General features: G+C 42.1%; 3 protein-coding genes across 5 annotated transcripts in view; 2 read left to right on the top strand and 1 right to left on the bottom strand.

Annotated features, from left to right (window-relative positions):
- Positions 1 to 913: 913 nt before the first annotated feature.
- Positions 914 to 10,695, top strand: LOC141761273 (uncharacterized). Its single transcript, XM_074624603.1, has 12 exons — positions 914 to 1,052; positions 2,129 to 2,257; positions 2,656 to 2,883; positions 3,297 to 3,425; positions 3,826 to 4,053; positions 4,467 to 4,595; positions 5,273 to 5,367; positions 5,453 to 5,500; positions 5,618 to 5,833; positions 7,259 to 7,439; positions 7,556 to 7,729; positions 8,655 to 10,695. Exons 1-12 carry the CDS (start codon positions 914 to 916, stop codon positions 8,801 to 8,803), a joined length of 1,845 nt encoding a protein of 614 aa, XP_074480704.1. The 3' UTR covers positions 8,804 to 10,695.
- Positions 10,696 to 12,466: 1,771 nt separating this feature from the next.
- plcb3 (phospholipase C, beta 3 (phosphatidylinositol-specific)) overlaps positions 12,467 to 21,006 on the top strand; it is a 110,184-nt gene continuing 101,644 nt past the window's right edge. The window contains exon 1 of the mRNA XM_074623037.1: positions 12,467 to 12,651. The gene's annotated coding sequence lies outside the window, so the exon portion shown is untranslated. The remainder of the gene's footprint in view (positions 12,652 to 21,006) is intronic.
- On the bottom strand, positions 14,398 to 20,248 carry brms1 (BRMS1 transcriptional repressor and anoikis regulator). 3 transcript variants are annotated; one of them, XR_012592391.1, is made up of 10 exons: positions 20,107 to 20,248; positions 18,091 to 18,313; positions 17,918 to 18,008; positions 17,679 to 17,806; positions 16,208 to 16,287; positions 15,536 to 15,632; positions 15,168 to 15,257; positions 14,906 to 15,063; positions 14,749 to 14,788; positions 14,398 to 14,670 (listed from the first exon to the last, which is right to left on the bottom strand). XR_012592391.1 is itself a non-coding variant. In XM_074623419.1 (10 exons), the coding sequence occupies exons 2-10, from the start codon at positions 18,305 to 18,307 to the stop codon at positions 14,663 to 14,665; spliced, it is 816 nt and encodes a 271-aa protein (XP_074479520.1). In that variant the 5' UTR covers positions 18,308 to 18,313; positions 20,107 to 20,248; the 3' UTR covers positions 14,398 to 14,662. The 3 variants fall into 3 exon arrangements, 2 of the variants coding, with proteins under 2 accessions (XP_074479520.1, XP_074479522.1); XM_074623419.1 differs by having other exon boundaries at positions 14,999 to 15,063; XM_074623421.1 differs by having other exon boundaries at positions 14,999 to 15,063; positions 18,091 to 18,309; positions 20,107 to 20,241.

The raw sequence follows: 21,006 nt of genomic DNA, 5'->3' as shown, positions 1-21,006 counted from the left end.
TTTCCTCATTCTGTCTGCTTGAATATACCTGTATTTACCCTCTGTCTGAAATGCTCCGTTTTAGTGCATTTCAACGGAATTGCAACAGAATTGCGTTGCCTGGCAACAGTTTGGGTCCATGTTTACTTCCTGTAAACTGATGTCATTAACATACACTGCCACCAGGAATAAACTGGGACACATTTAAAATGTTTACGTTTAAAACCGTGTGATGATCTATATATTTTATATTTGTGACATCACAAATGGACAGAAATCCTAACGGCTTGTTTCAAACACACAATTTCTGAATACTGGATGTGTGTATTTCTCTGTATATAGAGCGCTTCGATACTTTCACAGTATTTATAAAGGACTTAAACCTGCTTTATAATATAAAAGACATGAAAATCTTATTTTTTACAATATGGGACCTTTAATGAATTCAATATATATTCAATATATACATTCAAATATATACACATACACAATTTATTCTAAACACACTCATTTGCATATTCCGGAAAGAACTTGGCTGTGATGCCCTTATTACATCATGATGACATCATACCACCAAAACATTCTGAACCTCAGAATACACACATAGACACATTCTGACACTCTTAGTCTCAACCAGTCACATTCAGACGCATCTCGTTGCTCTGAAAGTTTTGGTGTTTGAAACGTCTTAGACATTCATTGACAGACTCTGCAGAGGACACTAACTCTCTCTCTTCTCCAGCCCTTGGAACAAGTTGAGGTAAATAAAAATCCAGTCACTCATGTTAATATGACTTATGTAAGAGTAAGCCCTAATTCAGAGTTAATATCTTGAAATACATTTTAAAAAATTGCAATTTCAATTTGTTCCACAGTGTTTTTCTAATTTGTAGAGCCCCATAGCAGCACGTCAGAACTAAATTCAGCGCCTGCAATGGATAGGACTAGGACGACTAGGGTCTCTGAAGGTGAACACCCAGACACCTCTCAAGAAGATGTCCCTGTGAGACGATTGAGGAGTAAAACCAGACAAGACAGAGCAGGACCGTCCTCTTCAGTGGACGTTCACAGAGGTAAGCTGATCCTGTGAAACTGCTGTTGGGAGTGTTTACCATCATCATTTACTGAACACCAGGTTCAGACAGCAGTGGAAGTTGTACTCAGATCTTTCACAGAAATACCCATCAACTGGGTTTTTGGTATATTGATCTAAATAGACTTCAGTTCACCTCAATTATAAAGAAAAACAAATCCTCACTTCCCTCTAGTGGTATCTATTTATGCAGATAGTTTGGGACTTTAACCCTCCGGGTTTTTAAATGTCTGTCTCTGAGATTTTTGCATTCACCCCAGTGCAACAGAGGTAAAACGGTGTTTAATTTGCTCACAGCATCGACAAATGATATTTGAAAATTTAAAAGCAACATCTCTTTCCAAAAATAGTGTCCTGGATGGAATAGATGATCCACTGAACACACTATAGTTTCTATTTCTTTGGTAGAAGGTTGTTCCAGTAGAAATGGTCACAGTGAGGCTTGTGGATTGTCCAGAGTAACAAGGACCCTGTTTATGGAAATAGATGTTGCTGTTAATTGCTTCAATGCTGTGAGCACCACAAACTAAATTGCATTCACTTCCATTGTATTACGATGGAGACAGATATATCTGCATGGATAGATACCACCAGAGGACAGTGAGAAATATTAGTTTTAATTGGATGGCATATTTTTATTTTACTTTGGACAGAGCCAGGCTAACTGTTTCCCCCAGACTCACGAGTCTTTATGCTAAATTAGGCTAAGTTAGGCTTAGGCTAAGTTAGGCTAAGTTAGGCTAGGGGGGACATTGAGGCTTTACAGTTGCTCTGGTATAAACATAAGAAATGTGAGAAAATAAATACAAAGGAGTATGTAACATGTAAATTATGTACATAATTCTACAATATAAACATATATATAGGTAAAGAAATATAAGTAGGCTACCACAATTAAGAATAAGAAAATGAGATGGATGGATGGACAGATAGATAGACAGATAGACAGATAGATAGATAGATAGATGTTGTCATTTAGTTTGGAGGACTTATTGTCCACGTTAGTGCCTGTGACATCAACAAGCTGATGTTCCTCTGTTTTTTTCTCATCTGTAGAAAACCTCATCTCATCTGCGGAGGATGTGAGCAAGGGGAAGAAGAGGAGGCCTGACCTGGACCTAACAGAGATGAAGGACAAGACCAAACTCTGCACTGCACAAAAGTTGCCCGCACATGTGCAAAAAGGTCAGTAGATAGTGATACATGTCGGGTTTGGCTTTATGTTAAGTGTAAAATTCATATTAGAGTTTAAGCAGTGGCGGATTAAGGTGGTCAAAGGCCCCTGGGCTACTCTTTGCATGGGCCCCCCAACCTTACTCATCATGCTTTAATGTTAATGCTTTAATGCTTAATGCTTTAATGTATAAAAGTGTGCTAGGAATATTACACGGCCCACACGTACACAGTCGGGGGAACACTGGCGTATACAATCTAAACCTTGAAATATCTAGTCAATTTAAGGATTTTCTTTAGTAGATCCTGGTCATGGCGTTCTTTTTGTTTGTTTTTGTGCTCCGTGATCATATTTTCATATTAAAAAATTACAATTTCAATTTGTTCCACTGTGTTTTTCTAATTTGTAGCACGCAGCAGCACGTCAGAACTAAGTTCAGCGCCTGCAATGTATAGGACTAGGACGACTACGAGGCTTCAAAGGAGGGCCAGTCCTTACTCCCTCGGACAGCACAGGACTAGGGTCTCTGAAGGTGAACACCCAGACAGCTCTCAAGAGGATCTCCGTGTGAGACTATTGGAGAGGAAAGCCAGAGAAGACGGAGCAGGACCGTCCTCTTCAGTGGACGTTCACAGAGGTAAGCTGATCATGTGAAACTGCTGTTGGGAGTGTTTACCATCATCATTTACTGAACACCAGGTTCAGACAGAGGTGGAAGTTGTACTTAGATCTTTCACAGAAATACCCATCAACTGGGTTTTTGGTATATTGATCTAAATAGACTTCAGTTCACCTCAATTACAAAGAAAAACAAATCCTCACTTCCCTCTAGTGGTATCTATTTATGTAGATAGTTTGGGACTTTAACCCTCTGGTTTTTAAATATCGGTCTCTGAGATTTTTGCATTCACCCCAGTGCAACAGAGGTAACGGTATTTCATTTTGGTGCTTGCTATATGTAAAGAAATATAAGTACTAAGATTAAGAATAAGAAAATGACATGGATGGATGGATGGATAGACAGATTGACTGTTTTTTTCTCATCTGTAGAAAACCTCATCTCATCTGCGGAGGATGTGAGCAAGGGGAGGAAGAGGAGGCCTGACCTGGACTTAACAGAGATGAAGGACGAGAGCGAACTCTGCACTGCAAACATTTTGCCCACACATGTGCAAAAAGGTCAGTAGATAGTGATACATGTCGGGTTTGGCTTTATGTTAAGTGCAAAATTCATATTAGGGTTTAAGCAGTGGCGGATTAAGGTGGTCAAAGGCCCCTGGGCTACTCTTTGTATGTGCCCCCCCAACCTTACTCATCATGCTTTTATGTTACCAGAAAAAGGTAATTTAGTGTCATGTATAAAAGCGTGCTAGGAATATTACACGGCCCACACGTACACAGTCGGGGGAACACTGGCGTATACAATCTAAACCTTGAAATATCTAGTCAATTTAAGGATTTTCTTTAGTAGATCCTGGTCATGGCGTTCTTTTTGTTTGTTTTTTGTGCTCCGTGATCATATTTTCATATTAAAAAATTACAATTTCAATTTGTTCCACTGTGTTTTTCTAATTTGTAGCACGCAGCAGCACGTCAGAACTAAGTTCAGCGCCTGCAATGTATAGGATTAGGACGACTAGGAGGCTTCAAAGGAGGGCCATTCCTTACTCCCTCGGACAGCACAGGACTAGGGTCTCTGAAGGTGAACACCCAGACACCTCTCAAGAAGATGTCCCTGTGAGACGATTGAGGAGTAAAACCAGACAAGACAGAGCAGGACCGTCCTCTTCAGTGGACGTTCACAGAGGTAAGCTGATCATGTGAAACTGCTGTTGGGAGTGTATACCATCATCATTTACTGAACACCAGGTTCAGACAGAGGTGGAAGTTGTACTTAGATCTTTCACAGAAATACCCATCAACTGGGTTTTTGGTATATTGATCTAAATAGACTTCAGTTCACCTCAATTACAAAGAAAAACAAATCCTCACTTCCCTCTAGTGGTATCTATTTATGTAGATAGTTTGGGACTTTAACCCTCTGGTTTTTAAATATCGGTCTCTGAGATTTTTGCATTCAGCTCTGTGCAACAGAGGTAACGGTATTTAATTTTGGTGCTTGCTATATGTAAAGAAATATAAGTACTAAGATTAAGAATAAGAAAATGACATGGATGGATGGATGGATAGACAGATTGACTGTTTTTTTCTCATCTGTAGAAAACCTCATCTCATCTGCGGAGGATGTGAGCAAGGGGAGGAAGAGGAGGCCTGACCTGGACTTAACAGAGATGAAGGACGAGAGCGAACTCTGCACTGCAAACGTTTTGCCCGCACATGTGCAAAAAGGTCAGTAGATAGTGATACATGTCGGGTTTGGCTTTATGTTAAGTGTAAAATTCATATTTGAGCTTAAAGAGTGGCGGATGGTCAGAGGCCCCTGGGCTACTCTTTGTATGCCCCCCCCCCCCTCAACCTTACTCATCATGCTTTAATGTTACCAGAAAAAAGTAATTTAGTGTCATGTATAAAAGCATGCTAGGAATATTACACGGCCCACACGTACACAGTCGGGGAACACTGGCGTATACAATCTAAACCTTGAAATATCTAATCAATTTAAGGATTTTGTCACGGTGTTCTTTCTGTTCGTTTTTGTGCTCAGTGATAATTTTTTCTTTTTGACATTTTGCCACTATTCTGTCCAGTAGTGACGTATTATTTGAAAATCAAATTGAGTTTATGAACCTGGTCACATCATCGGACCAGGCTCATAAGGTCAGCTGATTGGGTAGATATGTCCCACTTCATTTATTTAATGTTTCTTGTGGGCCAATGGGGGTAGGGTTTTTTTTTTTCTCTGAAGTACATTTAAATAATTCAAAATAATCTGGCCAATCTGGGGCTCTTGTAAATACAGCTGCAGCCTAGGCCAGTCTGTGCATTAATCCACCCCAGAGCTTAAGTAACATGTAATCAGTGTTCCTCACAACTGTATTAAAACTAAATGTTGTTTGTCTTTTTAGCTGCGTTTGAGGCCAAATATCAACAGCAAAAAAAGCTCGGCGTAGGAGGGTGTGCATCTGTGTTTGCTGGCTATCGCAAAGCAGATCATTTGCCTGTAAGTATTACACACATTTTTGCACACACACACACACACACACAGAGTATGGACAGGAAGTGCTAACAAAGTTTGTATCCCGTAGGTTGCCATCAAACGGGTCCCAAGCGACAAGCAGTGCATCAAACACGTGGTGAGTTAAGATCTGCTGTATTCAACCCGGCACTCTCTTATTGAACGTATTATGGATGAATCCTGCTTCTCTGTGGAGCTTCTCTCCCTCATCCTCCACTTTGTTGTAATGTTTCAGGAGAAGAATGGGAAAACGCTCTCCATGGAGGTCGCCGTCATGTTGAAACTCGCGGCCAAAACAAGTGGCTCAGCGGCTTCCTCGGCACCTGTGTCCCTACTGGACTGGTATGATCTGGAACAGGAGCTGATCCTGGTGCTGGAGAGACCAGACCCCTGCGTGGACTTGGCCATGTACATGTTTTCAAAGGGAGGCTTACAAGAGAAAGAGGCCAAGGTATGCTGCTGGAGGATCCTTGTGTGTGTTTTAAACTTTGTACAGGAACTGGAGGACTATTTTTTTTGCAATTTAGAACTTATTTTGACCATCGTTTATATTCTTCATTGTACATTGTACTCACCAAAGTAATTACACTTCCATGTTGGCATCACTTCTCAGACACGGAGGTAGCCCGCTGAGTAACAGACATGAAGAAATGTCAAAGCACCCTCCTCTCTGAGGATTATTAATATTAATATTAATTAATATTAATTATTAATAATAATAATAATAGATTTTATTTTTGTTAAGGACACCTTACAAAGATCAAATCAAACATAGACAGATAAAAACAACTGGACATGACAGAGACACAGTTATGCAGACACGTATGATGAACTGATGGACATTACAGAGAGTAGGCCAGTTTGAACAGGTGGGTTTTGAGGAGGGATTTGAATGTTGTAACAGTGTCAGACTGCCGGATGTGAGGGGGGAGTGAGTTCCAGAGCCTGGGAGCAGAGCAGCTGAACGCCATAGCTCCCATGGTGATGAGGCGTGAGGTGGGGGTGGTCAGAAGACCAGCTGATGGTGAGCGGAGGGAACGGGAGGGGTGTACTCCTGAAGGAGGTCAGTGAGGTAGGTGGGGGCCAGGTTGTGGAGGGCTTTGTACGTGAGCAGAAGGTTTTTGAAGTCAATCCGGTATTTAACAGGTAGCCAGTGTAGTTGGATGAGAATGGGGGTGATGTGGTCGGAGGATCTGGTGCGGGTGATGATCTGGGCGGCAGAGTTCTGAATGATTTGAAGTCTGTTGAGCAGTTTGATGGGAAGGCCAGAGAGGACAGCGTTGAGGTAGTCAATCCGGGATGTGACAAATGCGTGGACCAAGATTTCTGTTCTGGGGTAAGACAGGGATGGGCGGAGTCTGGATATGTTGCGTAGGTGGAAGAAAGCGGTCCGGGTGACGTATTTTATGTGGGGTGCAAAGGAGAGGGTGCTGTCTAGGGTGACCCCAAGGCTCTTGACATGGGTGGAGAACGGAACAGAGATGCCATCAATGATGAGGTTTGGAGCAGTTGTGCTTTGGAGATGTTGTTTTTGGAGCCGATGAGCAGGGCCTCTGTTTTATTGCCATTGAGTTTTAAATAGTTCCTGCTCATCCAGCTCCTGATGTGGTGTAGGCAGGTGGTGACGGAGGTGGGTGGCAGGGCAGTGGTGGGTTTTGTTGAAATGTAGGCCTGTGTGTCGTCGGCATAGCAGTGAAAAAGGACATTGTGATGACAGAGGATAGTGCCATGGGGAAGGAGGTAGATGATGAACAGTAGTAGAACACCTTGACCTGTGGTTGCCCAGTTGTACAAATTGTTGTCTGTCGGTGAGGTATGAGGAAAACCATGTGAGTGCAACACCAGTGATACCAATCTCTCTCTTTTTGTTTCTCAGATCATCCTGAAACAGCTGGTTGATGCATTAATTGAGCTTCAGGATAAGCACATCTTTCACCGGGACATCAAGGTGGAAAATATCTTGATCGAGACCGGCTCGGACTTCCCGCGAGTTCGCATCATTGACTTTGGACTGAGCTGCTTCGTGAAGAGAGGAGCCAGTTACCAACACTTCTATGGTAAGATGTCTAGCTTCTACTCCTGTTCTTCACTAACTTACCCATCTGTGACTTTTACGTTTAAAGAAAGCTCCTCCTCCTCCTCACTGTCTTATCATTATGTCTGTATATTCCAGGTACCCCTAATCACGTCCCCCCGGAGATGTACAACTGTCAACGCTACAGGGCCGGCCCCACCACAGTGTGGCAGATGGGAGTGGTCCTGTTTGAAGCGCTCCACAAGAACACATCTTTTGAGACCCTCAAGTACCTCAAAAACGGTCTGACATTCAACAAGATGCTGTCCGAAGGTAACAAAAACACACACAAACATGTCAACAGACCCTAATCTCTTAATTTTAGTTCACATTCTGATGGATCTCTGTAGCCATCACCTTCATCTTTCTTCTCCTTTTTTCTCTCCAGATTGCAAGGCTTTCTTGCAAATGTGTTTGGCTGAAGACCCCAAACAGCGCCAGACCCTGGAGCAGCTCAAGCATCACCCATGGCTCGGATTAACCAACAATGACCACACACATCCCCGCCATACAATACTCAAGTCATCCAAGTTCTAATGCTGCTCTCTCTTTGACAGGAAGAACTTGAGGAACCGGGATGGCCAGCCTGTGATAGGCTGGTGAAGTCACTGGCCTGTGATGACGATGACTTGGCGACCCGGTCACCAGCCTGTGATGGCCTGTTGACTGGGTCACCAGCCTGTGATGGCCTGGCGACCCGGTCACCAGCCTGTGATGGCCTGGCGACCCGGTCACCAGCCTGTGATGGCCTGGCGACCCGGTCACCAGCCTGTGATGGCCTGGTGACCCGGTCACCAGTCTGTGATGGCCTGTTGACTGGGTCACCAGCCTGTGATGGCCTGGCGACCCGGTCACCAGCCTGTGATGGCCTGGCGACCCGGTCACCAGCCTGTGATGGCCTGGTGACCCGGTCACCAGTCTGTGATGGCCTGGCGACCCTGGACAGGTCAGCAACGTGTGTACCCTGCCTTTGCCCAATGTCAGCTGGGATTGGCTCCAGCCCCCCCGCTCAACAGGAACATATCTTTTGAGACCCTCACGTACCTCGAAAACGGTCTGACATTCAACAAGATGCTGTCCGAAGGTAATAAAAACATACACAAACATGTCAACAGACACTAATCTGTTCATTTTAGTTCACATTCTGATGGATCTCTGTAGCCGTCACCTTCATCTTTTTCTCCTTCTTTCTCTCCAGATTGCAAGGATTTCTTGCAAATGTGTTTGGCTGAAGACCCCAAAGAGCGCATGACCCTGGAGCAGCTCAAGAATCACCCATGGCTCAGATTAACCAACAATGACCACACACGTCCCCGCCATACAATACTCAAGTCATCCAAGTACTAATGTTGCTCTCTCTGTGACAGGAAGAACTTGAGGAATGGGGACGGCCAGCCTGTGATAGGCTGGCAAGGTCACCAGCCTGTGATAGGCTGGTGAGGTCACTGGCCTGTGATGACGATGACCTGGCGACCCGGTCACCAGCCCGTGATGGCCTGGCGACCCGGTCACCAGCCCGTGATGGCCTGGCGACCCGATCACCAGCCCGTGATGGCCTGGCGACCTGGTCACCAGCCCGTGATGACCTGGCGACCCGGTCACCAGCCCGTGATGACCTGGCGACCCGGTCACAAGCCCGTGATGGCATGGCGACCAGGAAGAACTTGAGGAATGGGGACGGTCAGCCTGTGATAGGCTGGTGAGGTCACCAGCCTGTGATAGGCTGGTGAGGTCACTGGCCTGTGATGACGATGACCTGGCGACCTGGTCACCAGCCCGTGATGGCCTGGCGACCCGGTCACCAGCCCGTGATGACCTGGCGACCCGGTCACCAGCCCGTGATGGCCTGGCGACCCGGTCACCAGCCCGTGATGGCCTGGCGACCAGGAAGAACTTGAGTTCACATTCTGATGGATCTCTGTAGCCGTCACCTTCATCTTTCTTCTCCTTCTTTCTCTCCAGATTGCAAGGATTTCTTGCAAATGTGTTTGATTGAAGACCCCAAACAGCGCCTGACCCTGGAGCAGCTCAAGCGTCACCCATGGCTCAGAGTAACCAACAATGACCACACACGTCCCCGCCATACAATACTCAAGTCATCCAAGTACTAATGCTGCTCTCTCTTTGACAGGAAGAACTTGAGGAACCTGGACGGCTGGCCTGTGATAGGCTGGCGAGGTCACCAGCCTGTGATAGGCTGGTGAGGTCACTGGCCTGTGATGACGATGACCTGGCGACCCGGTCACCAGCCCGTGATGGCCTGGCGACCAGGAAGAACTTGAGGAATGGGGACGGCCAGCCTGTGATAGGCTGGTGAGGTCACCAGCCTGTGATAGGCCGGTGAGGTCACTGGCCTGTGATGACGATGACCTGGCGACCTGGTCACCAGCCCGTGATGGCCTGGCGACCCGGTCACCAGCCCGTGATGACCTGGCGACCCGGTTACCAGTCCGTGATGGCCTGGCGACCCGGTCACCAGCCCGTGATGGCCTGGCGACCAGGAAGAACTTGAGTTCACATTCTGATGGATCTCTGTAGCCGTCACCTTCATCTTTCTTCTCCTTCTTTCTCTCCAGATTGCAAGGATTTCTTGCAAATGTGTTTGATTGAAGACCCCAAACAGCGCCTGACCCTGGAGCAGCTCAAGCGTCACCCATGGCTCAGAGTAACCAACAATGACCACACACGTCCCCGCCATACAATACTCAAGTCATCCACGTACTAATGCTGCTCTCTCTTTGACAGGAAGAACTTGAGGAACCTGGACGGCTGGCCTGTGATAGGCTGGCGAGGTCACCAGCCTGTGATAGGCCGGCGAGGTCACCGGCCTGTGATAGGCTGGCGAGGTCACCGGCCTGTGATAGGCTGGCGAGGTCACCGGCCTGTGATAGGCTTGTACCCCGCCTTTGCCTAATGTCAGCTGGGATCGGCTCCAGCCCCCCCGCGACCCTGTGATAGGATAAGCGGTAACAGATAATGGATGGATAATATTCATTGTTTGCCCTTTTTTTTGCAGATCCTGTAACTCCCCCAGCCGTTCGAGGAGAGGGGATCTCTCTATGAATTGCCTTTCCCGAGGTTTCTTCCCATTTTCCATCTGGCCTCAGGATTTTGGAGGAGTTTTTCCTCGTCTTCTTAGAGAGCTTGGGCTGGGCAGGTTCTGCTCATATTCCAATTAGCCATTATTTAATGTGATATTTAATACTGAGCCATGAAAATAAACTTTAATCAAATTTAAACCCAATTAATTCATCTTTTCTTTAGACCACAGAGAATCAACACACTGTTTTTTCTAACTGCATTTTGAGTTAAATGAATATATAAAAAAAGTCAAAGTGTAGTATGTCATGAAAAAGTCATAAAAAGGTCATAGTATAGTATACCATCAAAGGTCATAAAAAAGTCATACTGTTGTATACCATAAAAAGTCATAGTATAGTATGCCATAAATGGTCATGAACAGACTGGTTATGCCTGGATACAGGAGTCAAATAGAATACATTTATGGTCAGAGACGAGGTCTATCAATGAGAGGGAGTTTATATTCAGGCCCAGAGTAAAGGTCAAGGGCGTGGCCTTGGTTATGAGTTGAACCAGAGATGTGCTGCATGTTTAGTGGCATAATGGTTTGATCGGTCATCAACATGGATATGGGGGGAGGGGTGGGGGGTACAGCAGAAAATTGTCAATGGTGATTTGTTTACAGTGAAATGGTTGCTGTAAACAACAGCAAGGCCTCCACCACGGTCCGTGCACCTCGGGGCACGGCTGGTTTAAGGCATAGGCCTTTATAGGTGGTTGCCTAGGGTACCACCTTCTGGGGGGCGCTGGTCATCCTCTAAAAAAAAAAATGAAATAAAAAGATATAGAAAAAGAATAGAAAAATGCCAGATGCCCATCCTCATTTTCTGCATTTAGGTAACAAATGTACAAATAAATAAATAAATACACTTTTCAGCCCTGTAACTCTTGTTATAGTGAAACTGACTAAACACTTTTAAACCAACAATGTCAGCGACCAATTGTTTATTTATGTTATAATAAATAGTTATTTATGAAAAATCTTAATTTTTGCCTTAAAGCCAATTGTGATGTGTGTTGCGGTTTCCAAATCTGAATTTCGTCTAGGGCACCAAAAGGGCTAGAGCCGGCCCTGCCTCGGGGTGTTCAATTAACTGCAGTGGAGTTTGACTAAATGGCATCAGTCCCCAGTCTTCAGACAGGTCAGAATTTAAAAAATCCAGATCATGGGAAGTGATCAAATCATTCAGGATAAAGGTTTTGTTTGACAGAGACCCAGCATTAAGTAGAGCAAATTTAGCTGGAGTGAGGGCTTTTGGAGGTGCAGTTTATGTACTAATTGTTTTTATTAACCTGCTTAGTGATGCAAAGTGGGACAGAAACCCTTAGTGTTAAAATAGTGTTACAGTTTTTCTCAGTCGCTTTGGTTCAATTCTTAAATGAGAATAATTTTTTTCCAAACAATAAACTCAAATCTCTGAACAATTAGTTTGTTGTTCACAACTGATTTGAATTTATCATTCTTTCAAGCAAGTTGCACGTGTTTTGCCATGTGTGCAAAAGAGTCTATTGTTTACAATTAGGCACAATAACCACTTGCACATGTCTTGCTGATCAAAAATGATGAGTTGATTCTCAGTGAAATTGTTATTTTTGTCCTGTTGGACACCCTCACCCTCACCCTGAACCCCACCCACACCCACAGCACTCACCTTCAGTCAGAGGAAATCTAAATCAAATCAAATGAAACAAAAAAAACAAAACACATGTAGGATTAATATTTTGTACACTTAGTGAGGTTTCTGTTGTCTAACTGTATTTGGTCATTTACAATTTGTTTCCAAGTGCCAGAGGCGTGGCGGGCTCCTTTTGTATGTGGGGGTTTATTCTGTCCTGAGCGTTACATGGAAGACAGGGGCGACACTTTGAATCTCAACCGCCTTAAATACCAATGAAGAAGAAGAAGTTGAGGGGCTAGCAGTTCGTGAACAACAGTACAAAACCTGAACAACAATACAGTCAAATTAAGGACACATCATTATGGTTATAGTTAGAGTTAGCATTATTATACCTCGGAACAGTTAAGAAAAAGGCTACATCTGCCTTAATGAATCACTAATGAACCACCTGGGGAGGAGCTACACCCACATCAGACACACCTACGTCACCAACAGGTGTGTCTAGCTAACATGCTAACATGCTTACCTGGGACTGGTTCTACTGGGACCAGAGAGGCTGAGAGGACTGGTTATATTATGTATTAAGAATGAAGGAGCAGAGAAGTTGAACCTGGAGCACAAGACTCAGTTCAGACAGGTGAGTAACCTCCAACACTCATTGAACTCTCTCCAGGTAATGCTAACAACCTGCTAGCTAAGTAGCATTGTGTAAAAACAGTTTTGTTGTTGTTGACAATTTATTTTTTTATGCTTTTCATTGTATGTAAATACTACTTCTTTCTGGCTGTCCACTTGTTGGTATGATCATTCTCGTTTTCTTTATTTTTTTTAAATTTATTTTTTGAATTGAAATTAAAAAAAATGAATGCAAATACATCTCTGTTTTATTCTGCTGTTGCTTCTATAAAAAGTGTCTGGTTATTTAATTTATGTGGCTTGGTAATACTTTTTGCTACCTTTTATTCATTCTGGGTTATTTGTGTTGAATAGTCTTGAGTTTGTCTCTTCTCTGGTTAATTCTAGTGAGGCTGAACTGAGGAAGGCTGTTGTATATTTATAATTGATAATAAGCGCAGGCTATAAAGTGCTGTCTTCTAGTAAAGGAATTTACAATAGGTTTGGACATGAGGGCTCTGTGTGTGGTTCCAAGTAGTGTATGGGTTGCCATTGAATGCATTTTATTTAGTAGCCTGAAGGTGTTCTTTATAGCCTCTTACTTAGCGTACAGTAGGGGTGTAAGAAAATATAGAAAAAAATTGAATATTGCAATATTATGTTTTGTGATACTGTTTCTATTCTCAAAAACACTGTATTGCATGCAAATATGTACTCAGTCAATATACTACTACCTCTCAAAGTAGTGCTATGATACCTTACAGGGTCTGTGATAAATGCAAATGAAGATCCCACACTGATTAAATATGAATCAATATTCTGTTACTGTAATTCCTATTTTACTCCTCAAATGTTTTCAGAATCATCTTGTAGTGCACGGTTTAGCTGTAAAATGAGAAAGTTTGTGACGCCGCCGTCATTGTAAAATCTGGTGAAGGAACATCAAGTTCCGGTCACATTACTTTTGGTCACGACAAGTCTCCTGTCAAGTGCTAGGTTTTCTAAAAGCCTGAAAACAGAGCCATGATGAGGTGCAGAAGTCTAGTTATCTCTCAGAACACTTGAATTACAATATCCTGAAAGGGTTATGGATTTTTTGCCCAATGTCTCTCTCAGTTTCTTATCAGTTACTGTCACGGTATACTGTCTTTTTAGGGCCAAATATGTTTCTAGTTTGTGTTGTGAGCGTGTCATATTGTTCCAATAAGTGATGTATTCTTCTTTAGTTATAATTAGATGAGGTCTTATCTTCTGAGTGATAGTGTAACTGCTTTGATGCTGCTGGATGGGGTCTGTGATGTCAGAAGGTGAAAAGTCAGCCAGGACCAGTTTGCTGAGGGGACTCCTTTCTATGTTCAACTCTTGGCACACAAAGACTTTATGAGTAAATATAGTGTGATTTTTAATTTTTTTTTACAGATGTCTCAAAATCTCAATATTTTTTTCTCCAAACAGTGGCCCTAATACTCCCTCATACTGTACGTAAAATGTCATCAAAGAGGATATTTTGGTTACAGTTACCTAAAGATAAATTTCCATAATTTCTGTAAAAACCTAAATTTCTGTGTGTGTGGAGTCATAAACACGGAAGTAGGAGTTGATCGCATGAACACACAAAACCTTGTGTCACAAAAGATTACAATTTTAATCACCGTTATAAATCATTCTATAAATACATGGTTGTCATATCATTAAGAAAACTTATTTTAAATAGCAATAGATAACACACAAGCAGTCGGGCGGTTGTTTGCGGGGGTCAAAGGTGCGGAGAAAAACAACACAGCAGTCATCTGGGTTTGGAGGAGACAGAAACCGTTAGTGGAAGTAGCTGAGAATGTGTGTGTGAAGTTTGGTTTCTTTGCTGCTGGTCTTCAATAAGATCCCCCTATTATCACCGCTCTGAAAGACAAAATAAGAATGTCTTACAGGAAGAAATCTCCCAACAGTATGGTGTTTGTATGCAAATAGGTGACTTACTCTCAACTTTCTTCTTTAGTGGCGCCAGTGCTGCTTTGGCCTGAAAAGCACACAGAGACAAAGTAACCAAAACACATCAGTAACCTTCATACATTTAGCTGCTTTATTTGTTGGAGTGTAGGTAGTGTAACGTTGTGATGTCGAGGAATATATTCACCTTCATTTAGTGTGATGTCAACACTGAAATTACATGGTAGTGCAACAGCTGAGACATTTGGGAGCTGAAGAAAAGGAGCTACTCCTTTTTTACCTTCTTGATAGCGGTCCAGTCTTCAAGGATGTCAATGTCTCTCAACATGTAGACGATGAAAGGTCCTGCGAGACAGAGAGGGAGGAGGCAAATCAACTTAAATATGCTGTTTGTGTCAGAATAAAAGGTAAAGGGAGGATGATGAGGTTGGCAGGTGACAAATTTTTACCTGAAACCAGAGCCACTTTCTTTTTCCTCTCCGACCGACCAAGCACGTTCTTTCTTTTACACTTCTTTCCCCTCAGCTCATCACTCCACTCTGGAATGAGAAAATATAGCATTCATCACATAACTCGGTTAAGATTTATTTCTTCTGACACGAGAAGTCTTCAGAGTGTAGTGATTATTATCTTGTAACTTTGCATAATGTATATAAACACAGTTTTAGTTTTCACTAAGGAATTGGCAGGTTTTTGTCCAAACATTAATAACGGCAGCAAAAGTACAGTAGATAGATTTAGTTCCCTGAACCAACAAGACCAATAATGATGATGATAATGTATAGTGATATGTTTGGTATTGATATTTTGGCTGTACCTGAGGTGAGGTCTATATTCTGTCTGTCCTCCTCCAGTCGTCTTATCTTCTCCAGCAGTTCAGTCTTCATGGCATCAAATAACAACGTCCGCTCGCTCTGTAACACACAAATACATACAGTTTTAGGTTTGTAGTCATTTTGTTCAATAGCATTAGCTGAAGTGTCCCTATGCAGTATATCAGTCTGTTCTCCTAACACATTCGTAGCTATACCTGCGAAAAGTAATGCACTGTAATTCATATATATATCCCATGAAATCAATTCGTATTTAATCCTCATGAACCAGGAAGTATAAAGAGCAATAAACGCAGCGCAGAGAGGAGGTTGGGTTGGATGGGTGGGTCAAAAAACACCAGACTTTCACCCAAGTGACTGGTGTGTGAAACCAGAAGTCAACGTTGATTTATTTGTCACGTAACTTCCGTACTTAAGTTGCACCACTTCCGTAGTTATTTTAACCCAAACTTTTCCGTTGCCTAGACTGTAACCAAGTTGTTTCCTGTGAAGACAGAAGTTTATTTTGAAAGGACTCTATGCATGTAACGAGCGGAAATTGACACGTGTTGCCAGACATTCGTCACGTGTTGCTGTACATTTGCACAAAAAATTAGGAATAACTTCTCATTGTATGAGAGGATACGTTGAGTATATAGTGTGTGTGTGTGTATTACCTCCAGGTGCTGCTTTGCTCCTTGTTGTTCACACTCGTACTTGTGTCGGATCACCTGTAGACACAGCTCTCTGTACACTCCTGTAGTTAAAGACAGAGTTTGGCTACTTTTAGATTTTTTGTGTTCTTGGTTACTTTAGACAGAAACAGATAGTGACACCATACATCTTATTAATATAATACAGCTCATTTCACTTTCATGTTTTCAGTGTAACTGCATGCAAGTCTTTTACAACAACATTCATGATGCTAGCTGTAATATAAAACCCACTCACTAATCCAAGCAAAGATTTCAAGCTGCCAAAGAAACTGCAAATGGGCAGAAAAGGAAACATTACAACAAGACATTGTTATAGGTGTAGAAATAAGAAATTCCCTAAGAGCTGCCTTATATCGCATTCATTAAATCCTATTTTAGGCCACGACCACCCTTCAGTCTGTAGATTATATTGAGCACAGTCCTTCCCTTCAACCTGCCAGAGAGATTAATGTTTGTTAAACAGCCCCACCTAGTGGCCAGGTGTTGTATTGTGCTACTTTAGACCTGAGAAAACACACATTGACACCCTTCAAAAGACGCAAGGTCCAATTATGTGTGCTGGAAAAGAAATTACAAATAATATGTTGCAAATTATACCACATGTCTTATTACATTTTTCAGACATGTTTGGGATGCATTTTGTGTGCAGGTTAGATTACAAATTACCAAACAAAGTCACATTTTTAACTTACAAAAAAATCCATGCTCATATTCTGTTTACCTTGTGTGTTTTACTTACCAGTAGGGATTGGCCATACCAAACTTTTTTAAATCGATACAATACCGATACTTTTTGTTACAATTTTACCAATACTAATCATTTCTTAAATTAAATGTGATTTTTTTAAATTAGTCATTTTTAGATTAAAAAAAAGATCATTACACTCAAAGGCCAAACACATGGCTCATATTGGCCGTAAATAGCAAATTTATTACAAAAGCAAATATACGTACAATTAAATAAAAGTTTGTTCCACTAATTGTGAAAACAAATAGTCCAGTATTTTACAGAAATACTATCATTCTATAAAAAGCCTCCTTATATGTTGTCTTTAAATGTTTGAAGAGGGACTTGTGTTTCTGTGTGTGGCACTTCTTGCTGTATTGTTATCAGCAGGTGACAACTAGCACCACTGCGTGCTACGTCTCCTTTCTACCGTTCTCTCACATGTTTGATGTGGAAGTGTGCGACTATGCGCCGCTGTGCGCCTTAGGTTCTGATGTCACATAGTTTCCACACTTATGTGACACAGGCCGGCTAAATATGTGAGCGCTGCTTTGGCACAAACATGATACAAAAGTAGTGAAAACATTTGGAAGTGATGCAGCCACCCACGTTTTGTATTTATATAATTTTATCATCGATTAATGAGTAGCTTGTGAGTTTCAAAGTATTGATACCACCAGTATTGATCCAACCATCTCTACTTACCAGCTACTTGTGTTTGTATCTGCATGCTGTCCTGTAGTCCAACCAGTGGTTCTCTGTATTCTCCAGCCTTCCCTGTCAGCACCTCGTCCAGCTTCACTTTCACCTGGTTCTGCCGCTCGCGAAACAACCTGCGACCACACGGTGAAGTCAGTCTTTCCTTATTTACGACTGACATTATCTCAAATCGCACCAAAGGGACACAGTGTCACTTTTCTTCCCCTACTCCTGTTTCAACTTACTTCTCTTTCAGCTCCTGAAATTGTTTTTCCAAATCCAACATCTCATCTAGACATTCCCCTCTCCTCCGCTCACAGTCTTCATCATCCATCTCTTCACAGAGGAGACAGAAACAATGAGAAACATTGCATTCAATCGGGCAACAAGAATTCACAGCAGAGCATTCGGATTTTACCTGAACTCTCCTCTTCCTCCTCCTCTTCCTCATCTTCACTATCATCCAAGTCGCTGTCCCTCTCCTCCGTGCTCTCCTCCATGGTCTCCTCTCCTCCTCCACCTCCTCTTTCATCCTCTCTGGGTTGCTCCACCTCTCCGTTGGCCTCAGGGAGTTGTGATTCTCCTTCTGCCTCCATCTCCTCTTCTGGCTCCCTCACAGGGGGTTGGGCTGGCATGGCTGGCTGAGAAACACGCACACACACACACACACACACAGAGAGACTATAGCACAATGTGTTTGGCTGAAGGTTTAAAAGTCAACCACATCAACTCATTCTCTTGTTGAGCCACAACAAAGAGTACAGAAAGCAGACAAAAGGGATAAATCATACTACTCTGTGGTTTTATAGTGAATTGTAGCTTACTGTGCAGATAGAGCATAATGTAAATAGAATAACACAATGTTAGTTCTTATAATACATCCATGTATAACAGTGGGAAGCCCGCGGGACATCGAGCTACCGTATGGCTTCCGTATCTCTGTCAAGTCTGATAGAAAAACGCAGCACAGGACCGGAAGTTACTCGATTTTGCTCTTCGAAAAAATAAAAAAAATAAAATAATTGTATCTAACACTGAGTTAGGAACACTTTATGGAAAATAATTAAAAATACAACACAAACTTGTTTATTTCTTCCAAAACGTTTGCTACATCTATTAATACAACTGATCTTCTGCTAAATTCTGAACCATCCAGACCTCTCAGGTCATCTGGATCAGGTCTGCTTAGTGTCCCCAGAGTCACAACTAAACATGCAGAAGCAGCATTCAGTTTTTATGCACCAAATATCTGGAACAAGCTCCCAGAAACTTGCAGGACCGCTACAACTCTGAGTTCTTTCAAATCATAGATTAAAACTTTCCTGTGTGCTGCTGCTGCCTTTTATTAAACCAGATAATGATCTTATATACTGCACTAGAGCTTTTACTCTTGTGTGTTATACTCTATTTTAGCTTCTATCCTAACTTTTATTTTTAGCTTGTTTTTATTTTTTAATCTTTAATGTTTTTATAACTGTTTTAATTATGTCTTAATGTTCTTTTGTTTCAAATATTTTTATTAGGAAGCATGTGCATGTCAGTGATACAGACTTCTGTGGGGTGTGTATCATGCCTCATTTTTTATATATATCAACAAAAACAGACAATACTAGGAACTAAGGGCAAACAAAAATGGAGACAAGCAAATACAAAGAACATAAGTACTTAAAGGGAAAAAAAACAAAAAACAAAAAACAAACAAAAAAAATTAATAAATAAGTAAAACACAGACAACACCCTAAGGCACACAAATCAGGGAGACATTGTCTTAATGTTCTTTTTCACTTTGTCGCAATGTTCTTGAACGTTTATGTAAAGCACTTTGAATTGCCCTGTTGCTGAAATGTGCTTTACAAATAAAGCTGCCTTGAACTTGCCTTTTATTTTGTTACCTAACCGGATGTCCTGTATCAATCAGCCTAACTTGACAGATGGTAGCTTCCGTGATGTCATCCAGTATAAACGGTGAACGTTATGAACTCCACGGCGGTATTTAGAGTAAAACAACGACCTTGAACTGAGCTTGAAGCCGGTTATACTGCCGGTATATTTACCTACAACCTCCAAGACATTAACAGAGACTCGTTGTTGCATCTTCATGCCAAATTAGTGGTAAATAAACCTCACACAGTGAAGTCAAGTGCAACACTAGCTAACAGCTGAAACACAGCGAGATAATGACTGTCTACACATCCTACTGTCAGGCTGCTCAAGTTAATATGTTGGCACTATTTAGATAGTATAAGCGTTTGATATTAAACAATAAAAGCAGCGTTATAATGGCATTAAGTGCGTTGAATCATCCCCAGTAGTCGCTTTCATCCTCCAGCTGTACACGGATTAACTAGTCTCCGTCCATGCATGCAGGCAGGCGATGCTGTAAACACATAAAACCCTTCACGTTCATAGACACTAGACTAGACAGTCCGCTCACCTTCTCCCTCTGCTCCGCTGCAAAAAGTTAAAGTAGCATTTTCTATATTTCCTTTTCTTTATAAAAGTACTTCCTCTTCACTTCTTCAGGCTTCACTTCGACACTTTGCCGGACTCTACAACCAGGAGATTCAACCAATCAGCGCCGAGCCGTGATGTCGGACTGACCAATAGGAGCGTTCATCCTCAGACGTCGCTTGTCCAATCAGAATGCTAGAGCAGGTTTAGTGGGCCAATCACAAGCCAGTTTGGTGCTGTAAACCATCAGAATTAGCCAATAGGATGGATCATATAGAAATACCGCGCATCTCCCTTTTTTCAATATCCTCCTGAGACCCAGCCCATTGACATGTGTCCTCTGTAGTGGACATTTTGTCCACATGCATATCCTTTTAATCTGTTGACCTACTCAGTCAACCCCTGGTGTATTGTAAAGAGGACCTCCTAGGCTTTCCAGTGATATGGCATGTTGTTGTTTTTTTTAAATCGATTTGAATGTATTCTTGGTTTAATATCACTCTACAGCCATAATCTGTTCATTTTGTTTTAGTCTTTTCACACTGAAATAGTCCTGTAGTCCACTACAGTGGAAAATAAAAATAAAGTTTAACAAGCCTAAATTGTTAAGATTTTCTTTTAACCCTAAATAGGAAGGAAATCACAAAACAAAGTAATTGGAAGACACTTTTTTTAACTCGGTTCCCAGGAGGATATAAGATAAGATAAGATAAGATAAGATAAGATATTTGTGCAGTGTAAAGCAGCAAAGGGGATAGTGCAAAAAACAAGATGCATCAGCTAACACAGTAAAAAAAAAGAGTTAAACAAAGTGTAACAAAATATGAACCATTTAAATAGAAGGAAGTATAAAAATAGGAGCAGTATATACAGTATTGACAAT

Source organism: Sebastes fasciatus, chromosome 22, assembly GCF_043250625.1.
Source record: "Sebastes fasciatus isolate fSebFas1 chromosome 22, fSebFas1.pri, whole genome shotgun sequence".
In the NCBI taxonomy this organism is placed as follows: Eukaryota; Metazoa; Chordata; class Actinopteri; order Perciformes; family Sebastidae; genus Sebastes; species Sebastes fasciatus.
Note: the sequence above shows the minus strand (reverse complement) of the source record. Positions and strands in the feature narration are given on the sequence as shown.